The sequence below is a fragment of the Budorcas taxicolor genome, chromosome 4 (assembly GCF_023091745.1).
Source record: "Budorcas taxicolor isolate Tak-1 chromosome 4, Takin1.1, whole genome shotgun sequence".
NCBI lineage: Eukaryota > Metazoa > Chordata > Mammalia > Artiodactyla > Bovidae > Budorcas > Budorcas taxicolor.
The window spans coordinates 21,540,798-21,565,851 of record NC_068913.1 but is presented as its reverse complement, the minus strand read 5'-3'; the positions used below and the strand labels follow the sequence as shown (position 1 = coordinate 21,565,851).

The 25,054-nt window shown below is 36.4% G+C and overlaps 1 protein-coding gene across 1 annotated transcript in view; it reads left to right on the top strand.

Annotated features, from left to right (window-relative positions):
• The window catches only part of THSD7A (thrombospondin type 1 domain containing 7A), a 284,830-nt gene that overhangs the window by 179,979 nt on the left and 79,797 nt on the right, over window positions 1-25,054 (top strand). Inside the window, exons 7-9 of the mRNA XM_052639078.1 lie at window positions 1,709-1,903; window positions 13,072-13,306; window positions 17,835-17,950. Coding sequence (XP_052495038.1) covers window positions 1,709-1,903; window positions 13,072-13,306; window positions 17,835-17,950 — 546 coding nt within the window. The remainder of the gene's footprint in view (window positions 1-1,708; window positions 1,904-13,071; window positions 13,307-17,834; window positions 17,951-25,054) is intronic.

Sequence of the window (25,054 nt, the reverse complement as noted above, 5' to 3'; positions counted from 1 at the left end):
TTACATTTTACAGACTATTGGAAACAAAAGTGGGTGAAAGTAGATGAAACAATAAAAGATAACAACAAAGGAAATAAAACATATGCAAGTCACTCTTTGCACTAACCAAAAAAATCTAGTAAACACAAGAGTCATCATTGTTATTTAAATGATAAAATATTACACGCCTTGTATTATAATGATTTTTGTACTCTATCCTATAATCTATCATGTCATTTATGGGATATAAGGCAAACTCAAAAGAGATCTCGCTGGTCAGAGTAACTAAAGGAGAATGAATGATGTAATGATGACTCAGCTTCATTTTAGTGAGTCTTACTAGTGAGCAAGTCTAATACTTTGAATCCTTGAAAACTAGTGATTGTTAACATGTAAGTGCATTATAATTGACTTTTGATTTTGCCTGATGATTTAAAGCCCTACAAACTAGTAGCTATTTAATATGTTAGAGCATTTCCAATTGACTTCTGATTTTTTTGTCTTGTTTTTAAAATATATGAATAAATGACTGTCCATTAAAATGATCCTTCTAACCCTCCATCAGTGACAAAGCTGAGTTGTTTGCTTATAACAATGAACAAATGCAAGATTAGTCACCTTTTCTCATCTGAATGCATAATGCCTTAAAGCACACATTTCTGATATACTCATCCAGAATTATGGATATAGCCTATGGAAAAATGGCAAATTAATTTTGCTTGCTTGTATTTTGTGTTACTCTGTTTGAATGACCTCATTAGCTCCTACGCTTACCAGCTATCCAACAGAGTTCAGATTTTTTTCATATTATATTTTGATCACTTATTTGTAATTATTCTAGGTTTCTTTGGCATTTATTAACAGCAACAAAATTTTCTTTCTCATTGGCCTTTTGTATATCTCACTTCATTCACTCAAAAAACACCAAATAAGTGCCAGACTCTAGGGCTTTGGGGTAACAGGAAGACTGAAGTGAGATGAAGCCAGAAACGGAAGCAGGAGCTATGCAGTTTGAAGTCTCATAAACTTTTGAGAAATCTAGCCTTTATCTTAAGAGCAGAAGGAAACTATGAAGAGCTTTAAGCACTGGAGTGACAACATCTTGCTTCTGCTATTTGTGTACCTTGTTTTTTTCTCCCCTTTCAAAATGGGATCGCTATAGCCAGTGGTTTTATAATACTGTCCTATTTATGCTTCCTGTTTATTTCCAGCTAACAAAGTCATTTTTAAATGAAAGAAAAAGGTTGCCAGTTGTACAAAAATAAATTCCTTGGGAGACACAGGAGTTTACAAATAGCGACTATGAGTTGGTTTCATGAAAACAAATGGTACATGCTATGGATAGAATCATTTGTGCATGATGGCTCATCTCCAACAATTAAATAAAGAGGGTAGACATAGTTCACTGATGTTCTTTATTGCAGAGATTAATATCTATAAACATCATTTCCTGGGCAGGTATTACAGCATAAAATACTTGAAGCAATGCGTTTTGTCTACATACCTAAACATTGATAATAAAAAAGCTTCATTTGGGGATCTGTTTATTCATTCCTGGTATTTTTTTAACATCTGGCTGTAGTAGACAGTGACTCTTTTTTTTTGTTGTTGGCTTTTAACAGAGAACAAAAGGAAAGTAAGCTAATTTATTCTGGTGCCCGTCTGGTTTCAGTAGCTCATTTTACATTATTTTAAAATGATGGACTGTTGGTGATGATGTCTTTCCCAGGAGAAGAAGTTGACAGACAGCTGTGCAGAGACGCCATCTTCCCCATCCCCGTTGCCTGCGATGTGCCCTGTCCCAAGGACTGTGTGCTCAGCATGTGGTCAACGTGGTCCTCCTGCTCTCACACCTGCTCAGGAAAAACCACAGAAGGAAAACAGATACGAGCACGGTCCATCCTGGCCTATGCAGGAGAGGAAGGTAAGGTTACCAGCTTCAGAAGGGACTCAGATCTCTTCCAGAAGCTGGTATGCCTTTCATTGTGTGTAAAGCCCGGATACAGTGCTAGTTCCACAAAAATCAGCTTCCTGAAACCCAGCAAACCAAGCAGATGTAATATCTGTTGACATATTAGGCAGCTTGCTCCTGTTCCTTAATATTAACCTTGAACATAGATCTTTAGTAAAAGAGAAGAGACTTTGAAAAATGAATTCACTTTTCCTTCCCTCCCTCCTAATAACTCAGGTTCTTTCTACTTCAAAGTGTTAAACGTGTGGAGAAATCTGAAAATGACTCCTTAAATTCAAAATGACAGGTTTCATTGTTTTCTCATTTTAGTAGTCAGTTTTTCCCAGTGAAATCCTATTCTACCTTCTCATAAATACTAAACTTTATTTAAAATAATCACCACCGTGACTGTTGCTTGACTGAAAATGACATGGATTTTCTACCATTCAGGCTTCTGAACATAGGCTCTGAGTCTCATATGTAGATTGTGTTCACTTTTAAAATATGTTGTTCCTAAATCACTTCATGCTATTGGGTAAATAAAGCACAAGTTTTTCATATATTCATACCATGCAAGCTCCATTGTCAAGAAATACAAGGCTCTTGGTAATGGTCTCTCAAGTTTGTATCTGAATGCTAATTTGGCCTCTGTGTGACTGGGTGAGATAATGTCATACTTAATCTTGTCATTCTGGAAAATAACACAGGAGTAAGGAAAACACAGAAATAAGTCAAGATCTGTCACGTGTCACATGTTCTGTCTCAAGAATATAGGCATATGTTATTTAATATAGGCTGAATGACTATTTTCATTCACATTTAACACTAGTTAACGATTTCTATTTGTAGTAAGCACATGTTTCTTTATGTATACCCCTACTTAATCAATTTTGGAAGAGTATTCACATTGCCTATTTCATTTTCCTGTTTATGAAACATTTTAATGATAGAAATCTGCTCATGTTCTTTTTTAATCAGATTTGCTTTTTTTGTATGTTATTCTGTGCAAAAATATAAGGCCAAAAATATGTTGGCCTTAAGGCATAGGAGAAAATGTAACATATTTAAAATAGTCAGCCTGTGAGAAAATTTAGAATTTTTGAAGTGTCCAAACACTTTTTTCTTGTCACCTCAATATAAACGTAATTTTTTGCTGCCAAAATAAGAATGTATTTGTGGAACCTAATGGAAAACATAGAATCTTTCCAAGAAAAAATTATATTCCTTATGTTGTCAGACAATAACTCTAACCTTGTATAGATTATATTCAGACTTCACACTCTATCAGCTCAAATTATGTCTTGGGCTTCATTAAAATTAGATCTGTGGTCACCCTGCTTCCTATAAATCCATTATACTCTGCAGACACTTGCTGTGTGACTAGTAATGAGTGACTTTTCACCCTGAGTCACATAGCTGAGATTTTGCCATGCTTGCAGAACTCACCAGATCATTATTTCCGTAGACATGATGCTTCACACTGAAAGGTCATGAAATGCTTTAAAGGCAGGAATTTATGATTGCTCTTTGGTATGTATCATCTGCTTAGTTTGAAAGGATGGGACTTGGATAATTTTTAATGAAGGCTAACAGCTGCATCATAAGAAACACATGCTGGAGAATTATAAATGTATAAATAATTAATCATAAAGGTCAGGTGAATGTCACTCAGTTGTGTCCGACTCCTTGAGACCCCGTGGACTATACAGTCCATGAAATTCCCCAGACCAGAATACTGGAGAGGTAGCCTTTCTCTTCTCCAGGAGATCTCCCCAACCCAGGGATCCAACCCAGGTATCCCACATTGCAGGCGGATTCTTTACCAGCTGAGCTACAAGGGAAGCCCGTGAACTTAAAACATTATTTTAAGTGGAAACTGTAGAGGAGATTCAGTCAATGGAGAATCTGCTGTTATTTGTCTCTGTTAATAACAGCTACAGAAACTAGTATCATTATGTGAAATATTTGATGAAGAATTAATACCTGTTATTTGCTTGACACTGAAACACACTTTCTTTCCTTCAAAATAAGTCTTTTCTAATTCTGAAGCTATTTTTAAAATGATTTAGAAACTAATTTGCAAGAAGTTTTAAGATACATTTCCCTGCCAATTAGATAACCTTTTTATAATTCTGCACAAAATCTATATTTTCTATTATTCCCCGAGAATTAATACTTGTACGTGTCATGTGTGCATGTATCTAAGTCGCTTCAGTTGTTTCTGACTCTGCAACACTGTGGACCGTAGCCCGCCAGGCAAGAATACTGGAGTGGGTTGCCATACCCGCCCCCAAGAGATCTTCCCAACCCAAGAATCGAACGTCTCCATCATTAACAGATGGGTTCTTTACCACTCGCGCTATCTGGGAAGCCTGATCTTCTTAATTATCTGTGGATCAGAATATTACTATGATAACCTTAAGGGTAAAGAGTACATTAATAAAATTATGTATTGATTGTTTAGACATGAAATTAAATGATTTTCTGGTGAAATAACTTACAAGACAAGTTCATGTGCAAAGCATTTATCTGGATTTACAAAACAAATGCTATAACCTATTCATTTGTACTTTTATCTCAGTAAAAATGTCACCATTATACATTATACTGGAGATTATATAACCTCTGTATTGATGAAGTCAAAGTTGTACTGCAGTAAGCCCATAAATTCAGTAACTTAATAGAACAATTTTTTTCCCTCTTGGGAATTTTGCTACAGTGATAGGTAACTCTCCATGACAGTTTGTCCCCCATGAAATGTCTCAGCATTGCGCCTCCGTATGAAAGCCTACCTCAGAATCTTCATGCGAGAGGAAGAAGATAGCTGGGGACTCTTATCTGTTTTAAGAGAGTCAGCAACTAAATTCTTTCATCCAGAGTGATTTATATCATTCCAATTGACATTTCATTATCAAAGCAGGTCACATACTCATGACTTGAATTTGAACCTAATTTCAGCAGGGGCAGGGGAAATACATTCCTACTGTGTGCTGGAAAGAAAGGAGTGCTGGCTATTGATCTTACCTCTGGTTTATCAGTCTTCTTTTGTATATGTGTCTGTGTATCTACCTCTATTTCTGTGTGCATTTATATCCATGTGTGTATATATAAGTGTGTGAGATACAGGAGTATTCCTTATGACCCCAATGAACTAGACACACTCTCCATTGTTAAAATGTTATGACTCATTATTTTCTTATTCCTATTAAAAGAATGGTAAAATAATAGAATAGCACTTCCCTTTACCTCGTGCTATATTTTCTTTTCCCGTTCCTTCCTGTCCTTTCTAGGCTCTTTAGCTCCCTTCGTGAACAGTTTTATCTGCCAAGTTCTTAAGTGGAGCCAAACAGTTGAGCATCTGTGCAGCAGGTGGGCAGGAGGGGGTGGTCTGTAGTGATCCAGGGTGGGTTGTCAGAGCCCAGCCTGAGTGAGATGGGCATCCCCAGTGAGAAAAGGGTGGCCTGACCTGAAATGTCAGAGACCCCGAGAAGTCTAAAGGGAGGGGCACATGGATTGCACAAGAGAGTAAAAGCACAACCAGGATGAAGAGGGAATCTCAGCATTGAGGAATCCAACCCAGGGGGAGGTGTCGGAGCCACGCAGGGTTGAGGAGGGTTTCAATAAAGTGGAGTGGTTGAATGCAGGGTGTCAGAGTATGAGCAGAGTGATGAAGGTGGCCCATGGGGGGAGCAGTGAAGATGGCAGTGGGAGATTGGTGAGGGCAGTTGGTTGACCAAATAGGTACATGTATCAAACATAATAGTTGGGTTTCTTATTGCTAAAGAAGGGAGTTTTGAATATGTTAAGAAAGCAAACTAGAGTAAACCTTGTTGTGTTATATTGGAATTTGAAGTTATCAGTGTGAATTCATGGTGTTCAATTTGTAAATCTATACATGAAAGTGAAAGTGTAGTCACTCAGTTGTGTCCAACTCTTTGCAACTCTAGGCCACAATACTAGAGTGGGTAGCCTTTCCCTTCTCCAGAAGATCTTCCCAACTCAGGGATCAAACCCAGGTCTCCTGCCTTGCAGGCAGATTCTTTACTATCTGAGCCACCAAGGAAACCCAAGAATTCTGGAGTGAGTATCCTTCTCCAGGGGATCTTCCCAACCCAGAAATTGACCCAGGGTCTCCTACATTGCAGCCGAATTCTTTATCAATAGAGCTATTAGGGAAGTCCTAGACATAAAAATACATAAAATTCAAGTATAAGTAAGATATATATTCATATTATAGATGTATACATGTGTTAGCTCTGTTCCCTGAAATGACATGGGAGCAGTGGGACCCTATGAACAGTCAGTGCGTTCAGCACTGAGATCTTGGTGTCTAATACCATTCTCCAATGAAAGGAGCCAGGGCTTCTTGGAGAAATAGCTGATTCTAGGGCTGGGATAGCAAAAGTACAAGATGTGCCTGGAGGATCTTGTGCCAGAAAGAAAAGAAGAGGAAAATATTTCAAAAGGTCACACTATTGTATATATAAAATAGAGAACTAATAAGGACCTACCGTATAGCATAGAGAACTCTACTCAATATTCTGTAATAAGCTATATGTGAAAAGAATCTGAAAAAAAATGGATATACACACACATATATGTAACTGAATCACTTTGCTTTATGGCCGAAGCTAACACAACATTGTAAACCAACTCTACTCCAGTATAAAATCAAAGTGAAATTAAAAAAAGGTCAGGGAAGCTAGCTTGAAGAGTCTCCCACTGGCCACATACAGGAGCAATGTGAATGCAAATTAACGATAATAGCTATTTCTATACATTAACTAAGGAAACCATGAATCCATACTTGATATAAATAAATTAATTGGAAGTCTAATGAAGAGCATTATATTTACAGTCTTAGGTACCCTTCTAATGAAGAAGTTTGACAGACACTATGTTAACCCAATAATCAAAGTTTACATCATCAGTAATGGGGCAGATACAAAGGATGTGTTCCTGGCGTGGTACGGTGAGAGCATGATGTCATGTCCGTACCGTCCCTGTCAAAGATGCATATTGTAGGGTCTGATCATGAGGGAACATCTGACAACCCCTACCTGGAACAGAGTCTACAAAATAACTGGCCCCTGGTCTTCAGAAGTGTCTAAGTTATGAAAATTAAGGAAAGATTGAGAAAGATTGAAGGAAACTAGCCGGACATAAGCTCTAAATGTAACAGTTGATACTGAACCAGGTCCTTTTATTATAAAAAACGTTCTGAGATAATTGGCAAGTTTAAATGGGTCTGAGGATTGGATGGAAATAATGCATCAGTATTAATTGCCTAATCCTGAATATTGCATATGCTTATGTATAGGAAAATGCCCTTGATTGCAGGAAATACATACTGAAGTATTTCAGGTAATGGAGCATCATTTCAATAACTTCTTCCATATGATCGAGGGGAAAAAATTATTGGTAACATTTTAAATATTCCTATAGTTTTGGGGTTAGTTCAAAGTTAAACATATAAAAATAATTTGAATACAATTGCTTTTCATGTAATCTTTGAGTAACAATATGTAACCTGTTATTTTGTGTATTGGCAGTAAACCAAAATGTCATAAAATGCCTCTTACTGAAATATTGTCATTTGGAAACCAAATCACAAATGGCATAATGGAAGATAGTTAATACAAAAATATTTCTTTTCAACTTGAAAATAAAATTGTGTGTATGTGTCTTACTTCAAAAGCCTTGACTTTTGGTTAAATAAGATTAATAATTTGCTTTTAGATTTGTGTGACACTTTGATGTAAAAATCTTCTTTGTATCATGTGAAAATACAGGATGGGTCTCAAGAGCTACTTTAGAATTATTTCAGGAATTCTAAAAGAATTCAATCCTTTAACACTTAAGTTAGACATATTTTTTATATAAATAGTAGTATATTGAATTTTTTAAAAAATTAAAAATTGATGTTATATTTATGACCTCCATTTTTTAACTCATGTTGCAGGTTCTTAACAAACTTGGTTTAAAAGGAAAAATATGATTTTCAAAGTGTTTTCCATAAGTATAACAACTTCTCTTCTCATTATAGTCAATTATCTTTAAAAAGCAAGCTATAAGAGAATATTATTTTTGCAGAGTTCAGAGTGACCTGATATTATAACTTGAGCCAAGTGTTAATGTGTGTTTACAACTTCTTTGTACTTGCAGAAAATAGATGCAAATTGAAATAAAATTATGCCAATTTTTCCTCAAATAATTAGTAGTCCTCAGAAGTTTTACTTTGCAGTATAAAACATTGAGAAGATAAATATTTCTGTTTTACCTTGTATCATTTTTACAGTGGAATGATTTTAGTTCTGAAAACCAGGAAGTACTTCTATTTCCTATAGAGGAATTTGAAGAGATCAGGATCTATTTTAAGTGTACATACACACATAACTCTGACTTCTAAGTAAATACTGCCACTTCCCCATCTTCCTGCTACTGACTTTGAAAGAGCAGTTCTGCTTCAGTCTGTTCCTACAGTCCTACAGGACTTACACAGACTCTACTGTGGATATCTTTTGTCCCTTACTACAAGGGGAAAAAAAATGGAGGGGGTGGTGGCTGCCCCAATGTCTCTTGAGGTTCTCTGTGACTAACGCACTTCCAGTTAAACTCCCTGAAATCATGCCATTGCTTTTCACCCACCAGTAGTCTGCTGTCAAAGGTATTATGGCTGCAATAGCAGGCAAAGCTACAAGTATCTTAAAATTGTAATTCACAGTACACTGTAACAGCCTCTTCTTACCCTGAGCCTAGTCCATTTTTTTTATCCTTATCGTCAGTTACTTCCCTGTGTGAACTCTGCACTCCAGTTGACTGCATCAATATTGCTAATTCCCAGGGTCATACCTGCCTGAGTGCCTCAGCTTTTATTTAGTTTCTCTTCTGCTTAAATTAAATTTTCTCTTCCTTGTCTCTCTTCCCAGAACTCTGCTTATCGAACTCCTATTTCTTCTAAAGTCATCCCAGTGCCTCATCTCAACAACCTTAGTCATTTTTAGTATCCCCCAAACTAATGTAATTTTAAACTTTTGAATCTGTTATGCTAAATACCTCTTTTAACATAATTGTCATATTCTTTATCATTATATTATTGCATTCACCTAGAATTGTACTCAAGTCTTTGCATATATTATCACTCCTATACTTCTCTCCACTGCATTGTAAGATCCTTGAGAGTAGCAAGAATTATTTCTATTTCTAACCCCTCTAGACTATCCCTTGAAGCATAGGTAACCATTGCATATTGCAGTCAGTTCATAGGTATTCAATTAATGTTTTGAAAAGGTCTTTTTTAAAAAACCACTTATTTATTTTATTTATTTCTTCGGCTGTGCCAGGGTCTTAGTTGTGATATACAGGATCTTTAGTTGCAGCATGTGGGACTAGTTCCCTGACCAGGGATCGAACACTGGCCTCCTGCATTGGAAGCTCAGAGTCTTAGCCAGTGAACCACAGGGGAAGTCCCTGAAAAGATTCTCTTTTGTTTCCTCTCCAGTCTGTCATCTAAATTGTAAGGACTTCAATGCCATACTCAAAAACAACAGCTCTGTTAAATGTCTCCTAACCAAGGTCTTTTGGGCTTGATGGTAGGGAGGAAAAGTCATATTTAGTTTCTGAGAGAAGTTTTGCATATTATAATTGGCATTTTTGTATGCACATGAAAGTTTATTTATATAACAGAATTTCATCAGAGTATTATTAAATCTTTCCTTTTGGTGAAATGATAGAAAGCCTAAATAGTCACATTAATATGAAGCATATATTTTTATGTATAAGAGGATTTTTAAAAAATACACATCACTAATTTTATCACAGGTGACATTTTATAATCTCAGTACTACAGGAATGGGAATATTCCCAGATGTCTGGAATTAAATCTTCCCATAAATAATAAATAAATTCAGTATCATAACTATCAATTTTTCAACCATAAAAGTGTTCCCCAAACAACATGACAGTGCTGCAGTGACTGATTATCCAAGCCATGCTTTCCAAATTGCCACATCGTTATTATAATTAAGACCACACGGGGACTTATCTGTGCAAATATCTTGACATCACACCGAAAATGCTGATGTGGCTTTAATGTAGATTGGGGCAAGAAAATAAATAGTCTTTATGTTTGTAAACTTAACAGTTATCTTGCAGTTCCTGGACGCATTATGCTGATGTTGTAGAAGCTCTTTTCTTATTATTTTTTTCAAAACCAACCAGTCAATTCCAATGTCAAAAATAATTCAGAGTTTTAAAATCACAACTTACATAGCATACATATATTCAAAGTAAAAATGGGGTAAGTAAAAACATTATTCGATTGAGGAGGGGTAATTTCACTATTAAATAAGAAGATATAGTTTTAAATGGTTATGTAACAATGAACATATTTTTCTACAGTTAGCATGTGTTTTCCTGAGAAATACCATTGGATAAATCTAGAGCCTCAGGGAAGTCGGTAATAAGAGTGCTCATTTACTTCTCCCCAATCCAATCAGCAGGTTTAGGAGTTGTCCCTATTCAAATATCAACCTTCTTGCTCCCTGGGTTGCTGAGCTGTGTGATGGAAGATAGGATATGAGCTGTGACAGATGTTTTCACCTTCATGAAGCAGGGGACAGTAATGAAATGCTGTTTAAGACAGGTTATTCTGATGTTGATCCCATGTTCAACATTGCATAAGTGACTATAAATTACCGTTAAATTATCACATGAATTCCCTACTGATTTACATGCTGAATAGAGGGATGTCCTTAGTCACAAATGAAATGATACCTAAAGATCAGCTCAGGGTGTGATTTTGCTTATTACTTTTACCCAGATCTCAAACTTTAGAAGCCATCCTCCATATTAATGTTAGTTGCTCAGTTGTGTCTGACTCTGTGACCCCATGGACTGTAGCCTGCCAGGTTCCTCTGTCCACGGGATCCTCCAGGCAAGAATGCTGGAGTGGGTTGCCATTCCCTTCTCCAGGAGATCTTCCCAACCCAGGGATCAAACCCAGGTCTCCTGCCATATTAGGGTCACTAGCTATTGAATCACTCTTCTTAACATTTTATACTTTTTAAAACTTGCTTTCTTAATATCTAATGCCCACCTCTTATTATGTTCAGTATTCCTCCATTTACTATCACAGATATGTATGATGAACACCCAAGGTTCCACCGTTCCATGTGAACAACCAGTTATTTTCTATTCTTAAAATGAAATCCGGAGACTACATAAGTGTGACTAGATCAAATTGTCAATAAAGTAAACAATAAATTCCTCCAAATACTCTGTTTTTAACAGGATAAAGCTTTTTATTTTCAGAGCTGGCATCACAAATCGCATTTAGTTAAAAACAAAAAAAACACCGGACTCCATAAATTCCCAACTGCTCCTGTGACTGCATCATTTAAGCTATCTGGACTCATCCGCTTGTTCAGCAGCTGTGGATATAAAATGAGATCCCACCTATAAAGTACTTATAATGGGGCCAGCATGTTAAAAAAGAGTTCCATATTGACAACCCCACACCACATTCTATTGATTAAAGGACACATGTGTTTAACCCTTTATCGTCTCTGTAATTACTGCATCTTATATTAGGTTCATTTTAAAATCACTGTGGCCAAGCAATAGTTATAGTTTTCATTGCTAGTACTTGGGAATTTCATTGTTATTCCTCAGAGCAATCAGTTCAATTCAGTTCAGTCGCTCAGTCGTATCCGACTCTCTGCGACCCCACGAATCACAGCACGCCAGGCCTCCCTGTCCATCACCAACTCCCAGAGTTCACTTAGACTCACGTCCATCGAGTCAGTGATGCCCTCCAGCCATCTCATCCTCGGTCGTCCCCTTCTTCTCCTGCCCCCAATCCCTCCCAGCATCAAAGTCTTTTCCAATGAGTCAACTCTTTGCATGAGGTGGCCAAAGTACTGGAGTTTCAGCAACCCCATAATATTTCTACCAAAAACAAAGAAATAAAAACAGGTAAGGGCCATTTGAGGAAGGAAAATAAACCCTCCCTTGGTTGCTAGCTTAAATCTTTCATTGACAAACATCTTCTGGTACAATTAAAAATGGAGCCACATTAGAACTTAGAAATAGGTACCAGTATCCTGGGAAAAAAAAAACTGTGAAGACAACAAGGAACACTCTTTAAGAAATCCTGCATGTGATGCCACAGAGATGATATATGTAGGAGAGCACAAACTTTGATGAGTGTCAACTAATAAGCTACTTGAAAGATTTGGATTCTGAATGTAAAGAAGTTTTAGGAATACCTTCCCTTTTAATTTATGTAAAAGTGGTACATTTTTTAAAAAGTATTTAAATAAGTCATACAAAGCTATTTGGGTGAGCACACAGTAAAAATTAGAGTTGATAAAAAAGTATTGTAGTTTAATTTGATGCCATTTTACTCTCTCTGGGACACATAAAATGATGGTCTATCTCACAGTCATTCACACATTTTAGATTTGAAGAAATACGGTGTATTATCATTCATACATGTATAGTGTATTCTTCAGTGATGCCATGGAGGGTCAGAAAGCATCTATTGATTTTAAATCATCAGCCTAAATCCTAATTCACTGAAATGAGCACCGCTTTGAAACCTATAATTAAGACTTTCAATTTGATGGATATCGTTTGTGAACATGCTGGGTTTTCCCATCTATAGAATTTATTCTACATTTACTCCCAAGAGAGAGCCTTAGGATAGGATGAGGGTTAGAATAAGCAGAAAAAGCACCAGTGTCTCACTGTAGTTAACAAGTAGTGTGATAACACAGCAAACAGTTTGCTAGAGAACCTGGGAGTTGACATATTGTATGTGCCTTGTGAGAAATTAATTCTCAGTGTCCACGTTTCCTCTAGTTAGGAATTACACAGGCTTCATTTGTTCCTCCTTTTCATCTTCTCTAGAGAAGAATGGCCTGTCTTTGAGGTCCTCCTGAGTCCCCCAAACCGAATATCAAATATACCAAGTTTTAAGCCAGACAATGACATTCATGTGATTTGCCTTCCTAGCAGTGTGTGGCCACATGTGCTAGTAAGTGGCCAGTATCATTCTTATTGTTAATTCCAAGGAACAGAGGATGATAAGGTTTCTGTTGGCACCATATCTAATCTGCTAATACTGTCTGTTTTTGTAGGTGGTGTTCAGTGCCCAAACAGCAGTGCTCTGCAAGAGGTACGCAGCTGTAATGAGCATCCCTGTACTGTGTACCACTGGCAAACTGGACCCTGGGGCCAGTGTATCGAGGACACTTCAGTTTCATCCTTCAACACAACTGCAACTTGGAATGGGGAGGCCTCTTGCTCCGTTGGCATGCAGACAAGAAAAGTCATCTGTGTACGGGTCAATGTTGGTCAAGTGGGACCCAAAAAGTAAGGACTAGAAAACGACAGTAGTTAACTCCTGTGATCAACCATGTAGGGATGGGCCCAGGCTTCACTTGCTTCATGAAATGGAATGTTTGATGCTCATCATACCTGACCTCAAGAGTAAGACTTCTCTGTTTTGAAGGCAGCCACTGATAAAGTTATAACAGCTTGTACCTGGGATCCATAAATTCTGTAGAAATCTCTCCATGTGGTACCTACTTTCAGTGTTATAGTAGCATTTTCTGCTTTTATTGAGCTAGTGAGCAGTGAAAGAAGTGCTCACTCTAGGCCTGGCTGATCAATAGTGACAGTATCCAAAGTCCTAGCCGTGGAGGTCATCAATGACCTCCTGTGTACCCGTAGGCTGTGGAGACTGCCCGTCTTGTTGAATTGGGCAATAGCCTTCTATGATCTGCCTTTCATTTCCCTTAGAAGGTACTATATCAAAAATACTGAGGCCAAATGTACTACATCTTTTAATGGTTAAATGAATAAACCATTTACTCCCAAGGGAGAGCCTTAGGACAGGATGAGGGTTAGAATAAGCAGAAAAAGCACCAGTGTCTCACTGTAGTTAACAAGTAGTGTGATAACAGAGCAAACAGTTTACTAGAAAACCTGAGAGTTGACATATTGTATGTGCCTTGTGAGAAACTTAAAAAAAAATAAAAACATATCAGCATAAACTGGGCTAATCATTTCTTGGAGAAAATTAATAAATCAGTTATAAAAATATATGCAAAGAGGGAGAAAACTCTTATCATTTGTGATTTAGACAGCATCCATCTTTTAAAGTTCGTATCACCTTAGCCATGTGGAACATGAAAAGTAAAACCCATCAGTTTTTCACTGGTAGAAAAATGGCTTATTTTCAGTGGTATAAAAATTTCTGAAAACTTGGTTGAGTACTTAGGTTTCGTGAGTGGTCTTAAATATACTGCTTAAGTCAGATTCTGGCTTCAGTTTTCAAAAATATTTGCAGAAATTTAATGAAAACTAAAAGTAGTAATGTAAGCACTCAATGAATCTTAGAAATTATTTTCTCTTGGAAAATTGAAAATACTTCTTAGTGTTTCAGAGAAATGATAATAATGTAACTGATATATGACAAACTCCAGGGGACAAATAAGAATTTCATGATGACTTGTTTTTTTCTAATGGCCAGAGTTCTGGACTTTAGCAATATTTTGCCCCATCATTTACTTAGAAATTAGGAAACATGCAAAACTGATGGATTTACTTTTCATGTTTCACATGGCTAAGATGATACGAACTTTAAAAGATGGATGCTGTCTAAATCAGCAATGATAAGAGTTTTCTTCCTCTTTGCATGTATTTTTACAACTGATTTGTTAATTTTCTCCAACAAATGGTTAGCCCAGTTATGCTGATATGTTTTTTTTTTTTTAATTTCTCACAAGGCACATACAATATGTAAACTCTGGGTTTTCTAGCAAACAATTATGTAGTTAGAAAATATATGCCAAAAGATTTGAATAAATTGAGAATTATTCCATATGCTTCATAGGTAGCCCCAAACCAATACTTCAGTAAAAATGATGCTAAATTTGTGATGAGTGTAACAAAGGATATTAACGTGCAGTATATTAAAAGTCAATAGCAGTAACAGCAGAAGCGGAAGTCCCAAGTGCTGAGGGATTGTGGGACTTGCTGGGACAAGCAAAGAGGCAGAAATATTTGCTGCAGGGAGTTATCACCTGACCAACTTGTCATGGTTCAGATTGGAGGGTTATTGTTCTGAGCTTCTACTGGTAAGCTCACTCTGTTCCTCTTTTGCAGTTTCATTTACCTTTTAGATGTTACTGTCATATTTTCCTCCCTTATGCAAACTACAGAGTGTTTTTCTCAGCAGTGGATGTACGTGCACACAAGCCTATGTGTGGTAAAGCCTAGTGGATTAATGACATTAAATCATTCAATAGAAAGGATATCCTGAAGCCCCATGTCAGAGCACCACAATAATCCATTAAAAATGTGCTTTACCCTTGCTGCCTTTATTCAATGACCTGGATACAAGTATAGATTTGTTAAATCAAATGAGTTTCCTTTGCCCTTAAAGTTCTAAAAAGTAAAGCAAATACTGTGAATTCCAAAGAAAATATTACTACCCTTATGCCTAAATATGCTAGGTTAAATTCAGTGACTGCTTTTCGGTACTAGACATTTGAAACAAAAATGCAAATAGAAACCTTGTTTTAAAATCCTCTTAATAAAACAGATTACTGTGCAATGGCAAAATCAATGTTATTGATCTTATCTATCCTCCGAGTAACAAACTTCAACTCCTATCGCATCTGTTTAATTTGACCTTGAATAAGATTTGGGGGAAAATCAATTCCTTGATTTAAACCACAAACACTAAATACAAACAGTACAAAGGAGAAAAGAAGCATGTTGACTGAACCAATTGCCTCACCAAAGGAAGTCTGAATTCATTTCATTGGATGTGATCTAGGCTGTATAATTTATATCAGTCTGTTCATTTAACAGCTTTGTTGTTGGTCATTTTGTTCTCCGCAGCTAACCAAATATCTTGCTGAGGAAATTTCTAAACTAAAACAGAATTTTTGAGGTTGTCAAAGATAGCATTGTAAATTCCATTGATTTATTTAGAGCTAAAATTTGAAAAGGATGTAATTGAGTAATGCTGTCCCATTGTTAGAGTTCTAAAATTACCTCATTGAGAAGGAATGCTTCCAATAATACTTACTAATAATTCCATAGTTTCAATAAGAATTAACAGGATGATTATATGTGAAGTTTTGCTATATAATGTTTCCTGGTTAAGAATGTAGGTTAACATAATTCTAGTGATTTATAATCTCAGTTATAACAAAACATTAACTTCTAATGATTCTTATCTAAATTTCTTTTCTGTTCATGACTTTGATCAGGCATAGCAGTTAGTTAGGAAAGTCCAAGCGTATATTCAACATAAACCAGAGAGAATATTTCATTTTGAAATGCTGAATCCAATGTATTTTTTAAAATCCACTTTCAAATAATGCCTGCTGTTACTGAGTAAGCAAAAAAAAAAAAAATGTATCTGTATAGTTGAATAGAATATAATACTTATGGATGAGATAGGACACATAAATAAAAACATATCAAAAATGAAGTGTCAGCAGAGTGCTATATAGAAATTACGGGAAGGAGATTAATGATGTTGATTTATTCACTCATAGTTCAGTTCTGAAAACCTGATTAACTTACTTGTTGAAAGACAATTTATCGTGACGTACAAGAAATTTGACTTCTCCTATGGGGAGTATTTTTAAATCCCATTTTTCACTAATTTGCCAAGTTATTCCAGCAACAGTTATATTGGTTGATTCATTTCTTCACTGCCTCTTAACTTACTTGTCAGAGATGATATGATACCACCTCAAAAGAAAATTCTTAGGAATCAGAACATTACTTTTAGTTACATGAATTATGTTATTATGTTTTGTTGTCCTTATATGCATCTTCTAGTATTGATAACATCTGATTGCTAATGATAGTAGAATCAGATTGTGAAGATGCAGAAAAGAATTGGGAAATTTAAAAATCATGTAGTAAGTACACAATAAACAAAAGAGTATATTTAAAACTCATACATCAGCTTCCTGAAATTCTTCTAGGAAGTGAAACCTTATAAAGTATAAGCATTTCAGTGTTTTGTCATTATTTTTCTCTCATGTCCCTAATAATATATTTTATATTTTGATGTTTTTAAAAAATTATAATTAAGCTAATTTTACTATAATTTATGTCAAAAACACAGTGTTTTGTTTTTCTTTAAATTATTTATTGACTCTTTTCATTTATATTCATTCACTCTTATTATAATTTATTAAAATACCTAAAATAAAATCCAGTAGATTAAAACTTGGAATAAAATGGAAGAAAAAATAAGAATACAGTGAATGAAACCAAGAACAGAACAAAAATTGTTTATCTTAATTAGCTGTATACTTTATTATGTTATTACTTATTTTTTATGACATTCATAGCTGTAAATACAATATTGGTTTTTGAGCATGTACTATGTATAAAATATGCCATTATAAATTTACTTTTTGCTAAACATATTTTGTAAAAATAAAGTACAGAGTAGCCTGGAAATTTAAGATTGACAATAAGCCTATTTAGTTATACAAAGGTTTAGAATTGGTTCCTTAAATTGGTAATTTGAACTTTCATAAATTTCTTATAAGGCATGTTAGAAAATGCAGTTTTATTAATAGATTGTTATAAATGGATAAAGAATAATTATTATATTTTCTCTTACATAGCACAATTACTATAATTAAATTTTCACTTCCTGCTTTGAGAAGCTTTATTGAGGTTCAGTTCAGAAGAATTATTTTAGTTGCATAGTTCTTGTCAAAAATAGAAAGAATCCTGGAGGATGAATACTACAGATGTATGACTGTTTAGCAATTTTAGAAGTAAAAATTCTAAAGATATAAATTACCTGGTTCTGGGTTAGTACAGAGGTCTAGTAACCTCCCTTTGCTCTTCCTAGGTGTCCTGAAAGCCTTCGACCTGAAACAGTACGACCCTGTCTGCTTCCTTGTAGGAAGGACTGTATCGTGACACCATATAGCGACTGGACATCATGCCCTTCCTCCTGTAAAGAAGGTATGCCCTGAAGAGTTCTGAAGGCAGTTCACCCAGGATCCCTCTTCTAGGCCTCCAAGTTCCTCTGACTGAGCAATGTTTTGATTCTTACATGGGGCTGACTCTATGATCCTGGATTGGGACAAATGCCATGAAATTTGGATTTCCTTCTAGAAAATAATACAGGTTTTAGAGTACCAAATAAATAAGTCAAGTGAGTTTTATGCCAAAACTGACTTAAATAACTGTGTGATATAGATCTAAGTGAAAATATTCTAGATTTTATTATATTCATAATGTTTCCTTAAGCATTGATTCTACAAGAATGTGTAGTGGCCTTGTGTATTTCAAAAAGAATACAAAGTGATCTTCTGAGTACTCCTGGTTTTCATCCTACTTAGCTGCAAGAAATAGCCGTGGGACGGGATTCACTACAGATTCAATTATGTGACCCAAGGGATGGGAATAAAGGAAAGAGGGAAATGATCAAAGTGTAACTCTGCCAACACTTAACATGCCATGAGGCATTTATAAGATGAGGATTTGTTCCCAGTTTGGTTTGGTTTTTCTTGGTATAATTGTCCTGCAGTTTGTGGGTCGTCTGCTTGGCGGCTCTACAGTGGGGCTAATGGCAACCTCCTCCAAGAGGGCTTATGCCACGTGCATAAGGTCCTTTCTCATTGCCGCTAAGAAAGATGTCCTCATCCTCTAGGAGCCTGTACAGAAAGTGAGCACCTTTCTCTCAATGTCACAGATGACCTTGTCTCCTGCTTTTTATTTTACTCTCCTGACAAATAGAGGTCGTTTATCTTAAGTTTCTTCTCTGCTTCTACTTATGCTTCTTGACTCTTACTATAGGGATTAATGTAAGAATCAACTTCTGGTTTAACAACTGCTTTAAATTACCAGAATTTTTTTTTTTAATCCTGAAGATATTACATAAGATTATAAACTTCATAATTGATTGTTTTTGCTGTGTGGTTATTTATATAGTTCAATATGGGCTCCTTTTTATGCTTTTTCTATTTTAAATACCATTGATATATAAAATAAATCACAAAGTAATAGAAATGTTTTCTCTGTTATTTCATTTTTTAACATCTTATTTATCTATTTATTTTTGGCTGTGCCCAGTCTTCATTGCTGGGCTTTCTGTCATTGCTGCAAACAAGGGCTCCTTTTCTTTCCATGCTGGGACTTCTCATTGAGATGTCTTCTTTTCTTGTGGAGCACAGGTTTCAATAGTTGTGACATTCAGGCTCAGTTGCTCTGTGGCATGTGGGATCTTCCTGAACCAGGGATCAAACTCATGTCCAATGCTTTGGCAAGTAGGTTCTTTCTTTTTTTTTTTTTATTGAAGGATAATCAGTTTACAACATTGTCTTGATTTCTGTCATACATCAACATGTATCGATCATAGATATACATATATCCCCTCCCTCTTGACCCTCCCTCCCACCTCCCACCCTATTCCACCCCCTTAGGTTGTCACAGAGCACCAGCTTGAGCTCCCTGTGTCCTACAGCAAATTCCCACTGGCTATCTGTTTTACATACGGTAATATATATGTTTCCATGCTACTCTCTCAATTCCTCTGGATTCTTAACCTCTGGATCAAAAGTCTTTTAAGGCATTTTAAAGGCTTTGGGACAATAAGAGTTATCATTAAATCTTCAAAAATGTTAATGACTTTAATTTTATTGCTATAGTAATGTCTTTGTCATTTTTATTCAGATTTTCTTCTTTTATCCCCTTACTTTATTTTTTTAAATTTATTTTTGATTGATGGATATTTGCTTAACTATTGCATTGGTTTCTACCAAACATCAACATTAATCAGCCATAGGTTTACCCATGTCCCTTCCCACTTAAACATCCCTCCCACCTCCCTCCCCATCCCACCCCCTAGGGTGTTTTCCCCCGAGTCATACAGCAAGTTTCCATTTGCTATCTATTTTACATATGATAATGTACGTTCCCATGTTACTTTCTCCATACCTCTCACCCTCTTCTACCTACCCAACCTTGTCCATAAGTCTGTTCTCAGTGTCTGTGTCTCCATTGCTGCTTTTGAAATAGGTACATCAGTACCAACTTTCTAGAGTCCATATATATGCATTAGTATATGATAATTGTTTTTCTGAGTTACTTCACTCTGTGTAATAGGTTCTATGTTCATCCACCTCATTAGAACTGACTCTGTCTCCCTACTTTCTTAAAAACTAAATAGCATATGATATCCTTTAGTTTGGTCACAATCAGCAATAGAGTTGTAGTTTCTCATAGATTGATATTTCTGTGATAATTGTTGGTTATTCATCATTACCATGAAAAAGGTTGTTTATTACATGAAGTTTATGTGCTTGAAAATTTTATTGTGGATATTTTTATACTTAATGTTTTATACTGATGTAAGCCATTTACTAATAATTCCAAAACATGCAGTTACATTGGTAGTACCATGATTAATAACCTCACAGAACTTTAACATTTGTAAGTAAAATTTTTGAAAGTAGAAGAACACTTTGCCTCTTCTTTATGTTGGACATTTTTTCATTTTGCATAAAATATTTTGAAATAACAATTCTCTTGGTCTTAAGTATTTTAAAGAAATAAAGTAAGGACTTCCCTGATGGTCAAGTGGTTAAGACTATGTTTCCACTGAGAGGGCATAGGTTCAATTGTTGGTCAGGGAACTAAGAACCTACATGCTCTGTGGTGTAGCTAAAAAAAAAGCCTGGTGTGATTATATTAAAAAAAAATTTAAGAAATAAACCAGAAATATTCCATTAAACTGATTCTAGACTAGCCCTCCTAAAAATAAGGAATCAGGTAAATATCTCTCATTTCATTATACCTTCATTTGAAAGTAATTTGGGATATTGAAATGTGTCCAAGAATTAGGTAATAGTTTAGTAGCCTATGAATTTGTTATTTTATTATGCATTATCTGTGTCTGGAAAAGGAAGAAAATAGATATAACTTATTAAAAACCTATAATTGGAAATTAAATAACATGATTTTTAATTTGATCTCTGCTGATACTTTTCATAGCATTAAAGCTGTTTTACTCTTCTCTGACCATTTATAAAATATACAATTTTTATATGACATACTGTAATAACTTATATAAGGCACTTAAAAAAACTTTACAGATGAGGGAACAAATAAATTGTAAATACTCTGCATGTATTAATTAAATTAATACTCATCTGTACTATATGTATAAATACATATTGCATTTCTAATTTATTGATTACTGTATTTAACTAACACTTTGATGGCCCTATGGAGAAAAACTTCAAAGAAGCTTTTGATCTCATTTAAAATATAGAACTATTCTATATAGATCAGATAATGTAAGACTTAGATGACTCAGTAACAAGATTTAGTGGTAAAGCAGTAAGAGCTCTAGGGAAGAAACAGGGAAAATCCATGTGGGAGCAAATATCAGGGGAAAACTTGCTGAAAAGAAGGGAGAAGAGACCTTTTTGAAAGAGAGAATGCATAAAAGAACCCCAGGTGATCAAAAGCATCAGGAAAAGTCTTAGTAACCATGAAAAAGATAGACTGTTCAAAGGAAAGTGGTATCCAACCCACTGGAGCTTGGAATGTCTGGGGGAAAGTCAGAATGTGAAGTTGGAAAATTGAGGCCGGTTATAGAAGATTGAATTAGACTTAGGTGGCGCTAGTGGTAAAGAACCTTCCTGCCAATGCAGGAGATATAAGAGATGCCAGTTCCATCCTTGGGTTGGGAAGATCCCCTGAAGGAAATCATAACCCACTCCAGTATGCTTGCCTGGGAAACCCCATGGACAGAGAAGCCTGGTGGGCTACAGTCTATAGGGTTGCAGAGTTAGACATGACTGAAACAACTGAGCCTGCATGCATAGCAGAACACAATTTCTAGTTTTCGATGGAACATAAAAATGAGTAGTGAGTTTCATGATGTGTGTGTGTAAGTGTGTGTGTGTGTATGTATATATACACACACATATGTATGCATCAGTAAACAGGGAAACCAATTTTCCTATCAGGAAGCTTATTTTCTGGTAGTATGAGACAGAAAGCAGATGACACCACCCTTATGGCAGAAAGTGAAGAGGAACTAAAAAGCCTCTTGATGAAAGTGAAAGAGGAGAGTGAAAAAGTTGGCTTAAAACTCAACATTCAGAAATTTAAGATCTTGGCATCTGGCCCCATCACTTCATGGGAAATAGATGGAAAAACAGTGGAAACGGTGTCAGATTTTGGAGCTCCAAAATCACAGCAGATGGTGATTGCAGCCATGAAATTAAAAGACGCTTACTCCTTGGAAGAAAAGTTATGCCCAACCTAGATAGCATATTCAAAAGCAGAGACATTACTTTGCCAACAAAGGTCCGTCTAGTCAAGGCTATGGTTTTTTCTGTGGTCATGTATGGATGTGAGAGTTGGACTGTGAAGAAAGCTGAACACCGAAGAATTGGTGTTTTTAAACTGTGGTGTTCAATACAGTATACTAACACATATATATGGAATTTAGAAAGATGGCAATGATGACCCTGTATGCAAGACAGGAAAAAAGACACAGATGTGTATAACGGACTTTTGGACTCAGAGGGAGAGGGAAAGGGTGGGATGATTTGGGAGAATGGCATTCTAACATGTATACTATCATGTAAGAATTGAATCGCCAGTCTATGTCTGACGCAGGATACAGCATGCTTGGGGCTGGTGCGTGGGGATGACCCACAGAGATGTTATGGGGAGGTAAGTGGGAGGGGGGGTTCATGTTTGGGAACACATGTAAGAATTAAAGATTTTAAAATTAAAAACTAAATAAATAAATAAACTGTGGTGTTGGAGAAGACTCTTGAGAGTCCTTGGACTGCAAGGAGATCCAACCAGTCCATTCTAAAGGAGATCAGTCCTGGGTGTTCTTTGGAAGGACTGATGCTAAAGCTGAAAGTCCAATACTTTGGCCACCTCATGCGAAGAGTTGACTCCTTGGAAAAGACTCTGATGCTGGGATGGATTAGGGGCAGGAGGAGAAGGGGATGACAGAGGATGAGATGGCTGGATGGCATCACTGACTCGATGGACGTGAGTCTGAGTGAACTCCGGGAGTTGGTGATGGACAGGGAGGCCTGGCGTCCTGCGATTCATGGGTCGCAAAGAGTCGGACACGACTGAGCGACTGAACTGAATTGAACTGAACTGATGAGACAGAAAAGGCATTTAATGATCGTTCTAATGTCTTGATGCTTGTGAAGGATCAAGTGAAGGATGCGGGTAGGTAAGAAAAAAGATGTGAGATCATTTTGAAGAATGCAAAAGTGGCCAAGTAACATGTAATAGAATTTGTAATAGGCAATATGGAATAGCCATGTAGTCGTTCATTTTAAAATCAGTTGCTCAACACAGTTGCCACTGTTTCTTCAGCCATGTTCAGCTGCCTGAATGAAGGCAAGGTGTAGGAAAATTATTAGCATTGATTAAGGTCAGGGCTCTTCTAGAAGAGCACAAGAAAGGGAGAGTGGAACAGAAAGTCAAGAGTGTTTTCAATGGAATACTTTTAATAATAATGGACACACGACTGAAGCGACTTAGCAGCAGCAGCATGGAATCTAAGGTGGTTTGGGATGGAAGTGAGGTCATGAAGGGGATAATACAGAGAAAAAATTGATTGGGAGAATGGATTGGCAACCTTTAGAAGTGCAAAGCATTTTAGTAAAATTAACGTTTACCTTTAGTATAGTAGGTAAAGTGGTAGGTTAGGTGGAATGACCAGAAATTAAGGTGTTTAAAGATGAGAATGTACAAATATTGATGAAGATGTCATCAGGGGATGACAGAAGAGCTAGTAATTGATGCAAGATGCACAAAAAAAGTCACTGGAGCTGAGGACGTACAGCAATTCAGAGCCTCCGGTGCCTTGAATAGAACTGTGTGGATGCCCAAACCAACAGAGTGGTGGCAGGGGTAGGAAGAGAAAGGATTACAGTGAGGGATATTTGAAAACCATTACGTAATGAAATGTTAGTTGATGACTGCCACAGAGTAAATAGATGATGGTAAAATTAATGACAGGAGCTTCAGAGGAGTTAGATATTATTGAATTAGTTAGTATCACCCACTTAATGAACCTGAACTTGACCAAACTCCAGGAGACTGGGTTAGACAAAGGAGCCTGGTGTGCTATACAGTCCATGGAATCGCAAAGAGTTGAACATGACTTCGCGACTGAACAACAATGGCATTAAAGCGAGGAGAAAAGGCTGGGAAATGGCTAGGTAGAAACTGCCTCCACTGGCAAAGAATGTGAAGGGAAATTTCTAAGAAAAGATTGAAGCTGATAGACAATGTGCTCCTTTGGATTGTTGTTGTTCATTAGCTCAGTCATGTCCAACTCTTTGCAACCTCGTAGACTGAAGCACACCAGGCTTTCCTGTCCTCCACTATTTCAAAGAGTTTGTTCAAACTCACGTCTATTGAGTCGATGATGCCATCCAACCGTTTCATCCTCTGTTGTCCCCTTCTCCGCCTGCCTTCAACCTTTTCTAGCATCAGGGTCTTTTCCAGTAAGTCAGCTCTTCACATCGGGTGGCCAAAGTATTGGAGCTTCATCTTCAGCATGAGTCCTTCAAAGGAATGACTGGTTGGATCTCCTTGTAGTTCAGCAGACTCTCAAGAGTCTTCTCCAGCACCACAGTTTGAAAGAATCAGTTTTCAGTGCTCAGCCATTTTTATTGTCCAGCTCTTAGATCCATATATGACTACTGGAAAAAACATAATTTTGACTATACGGACCTTTGTTGGCAAAGTAATGTCTCTACTTTTTATTTGATATGCTGTCTAGGTTGGTCATAGTTTTTTTTCCAAGTAGCAAATGTCTTTTAATTTCATGGCTGCAGTCACCATCTGCAGTGATTTTGGAACCCAAGAAAATAAAGCCCATTACTGTTTCCATTGTTTCCCCATCTGTTTGCCATGAAGTGATGAGACTGGATGCCATGATCTTCATTTTTTAAATGTTGAGTTTTAAGACAGCCTTTTCACTCTCCTCTTTCACCCTCATCAAGAGGCTCTTTAGTTCCTCTTCACTTTTTGTTATTAGGGTGGTGTCATGTGCATATGTGAGGT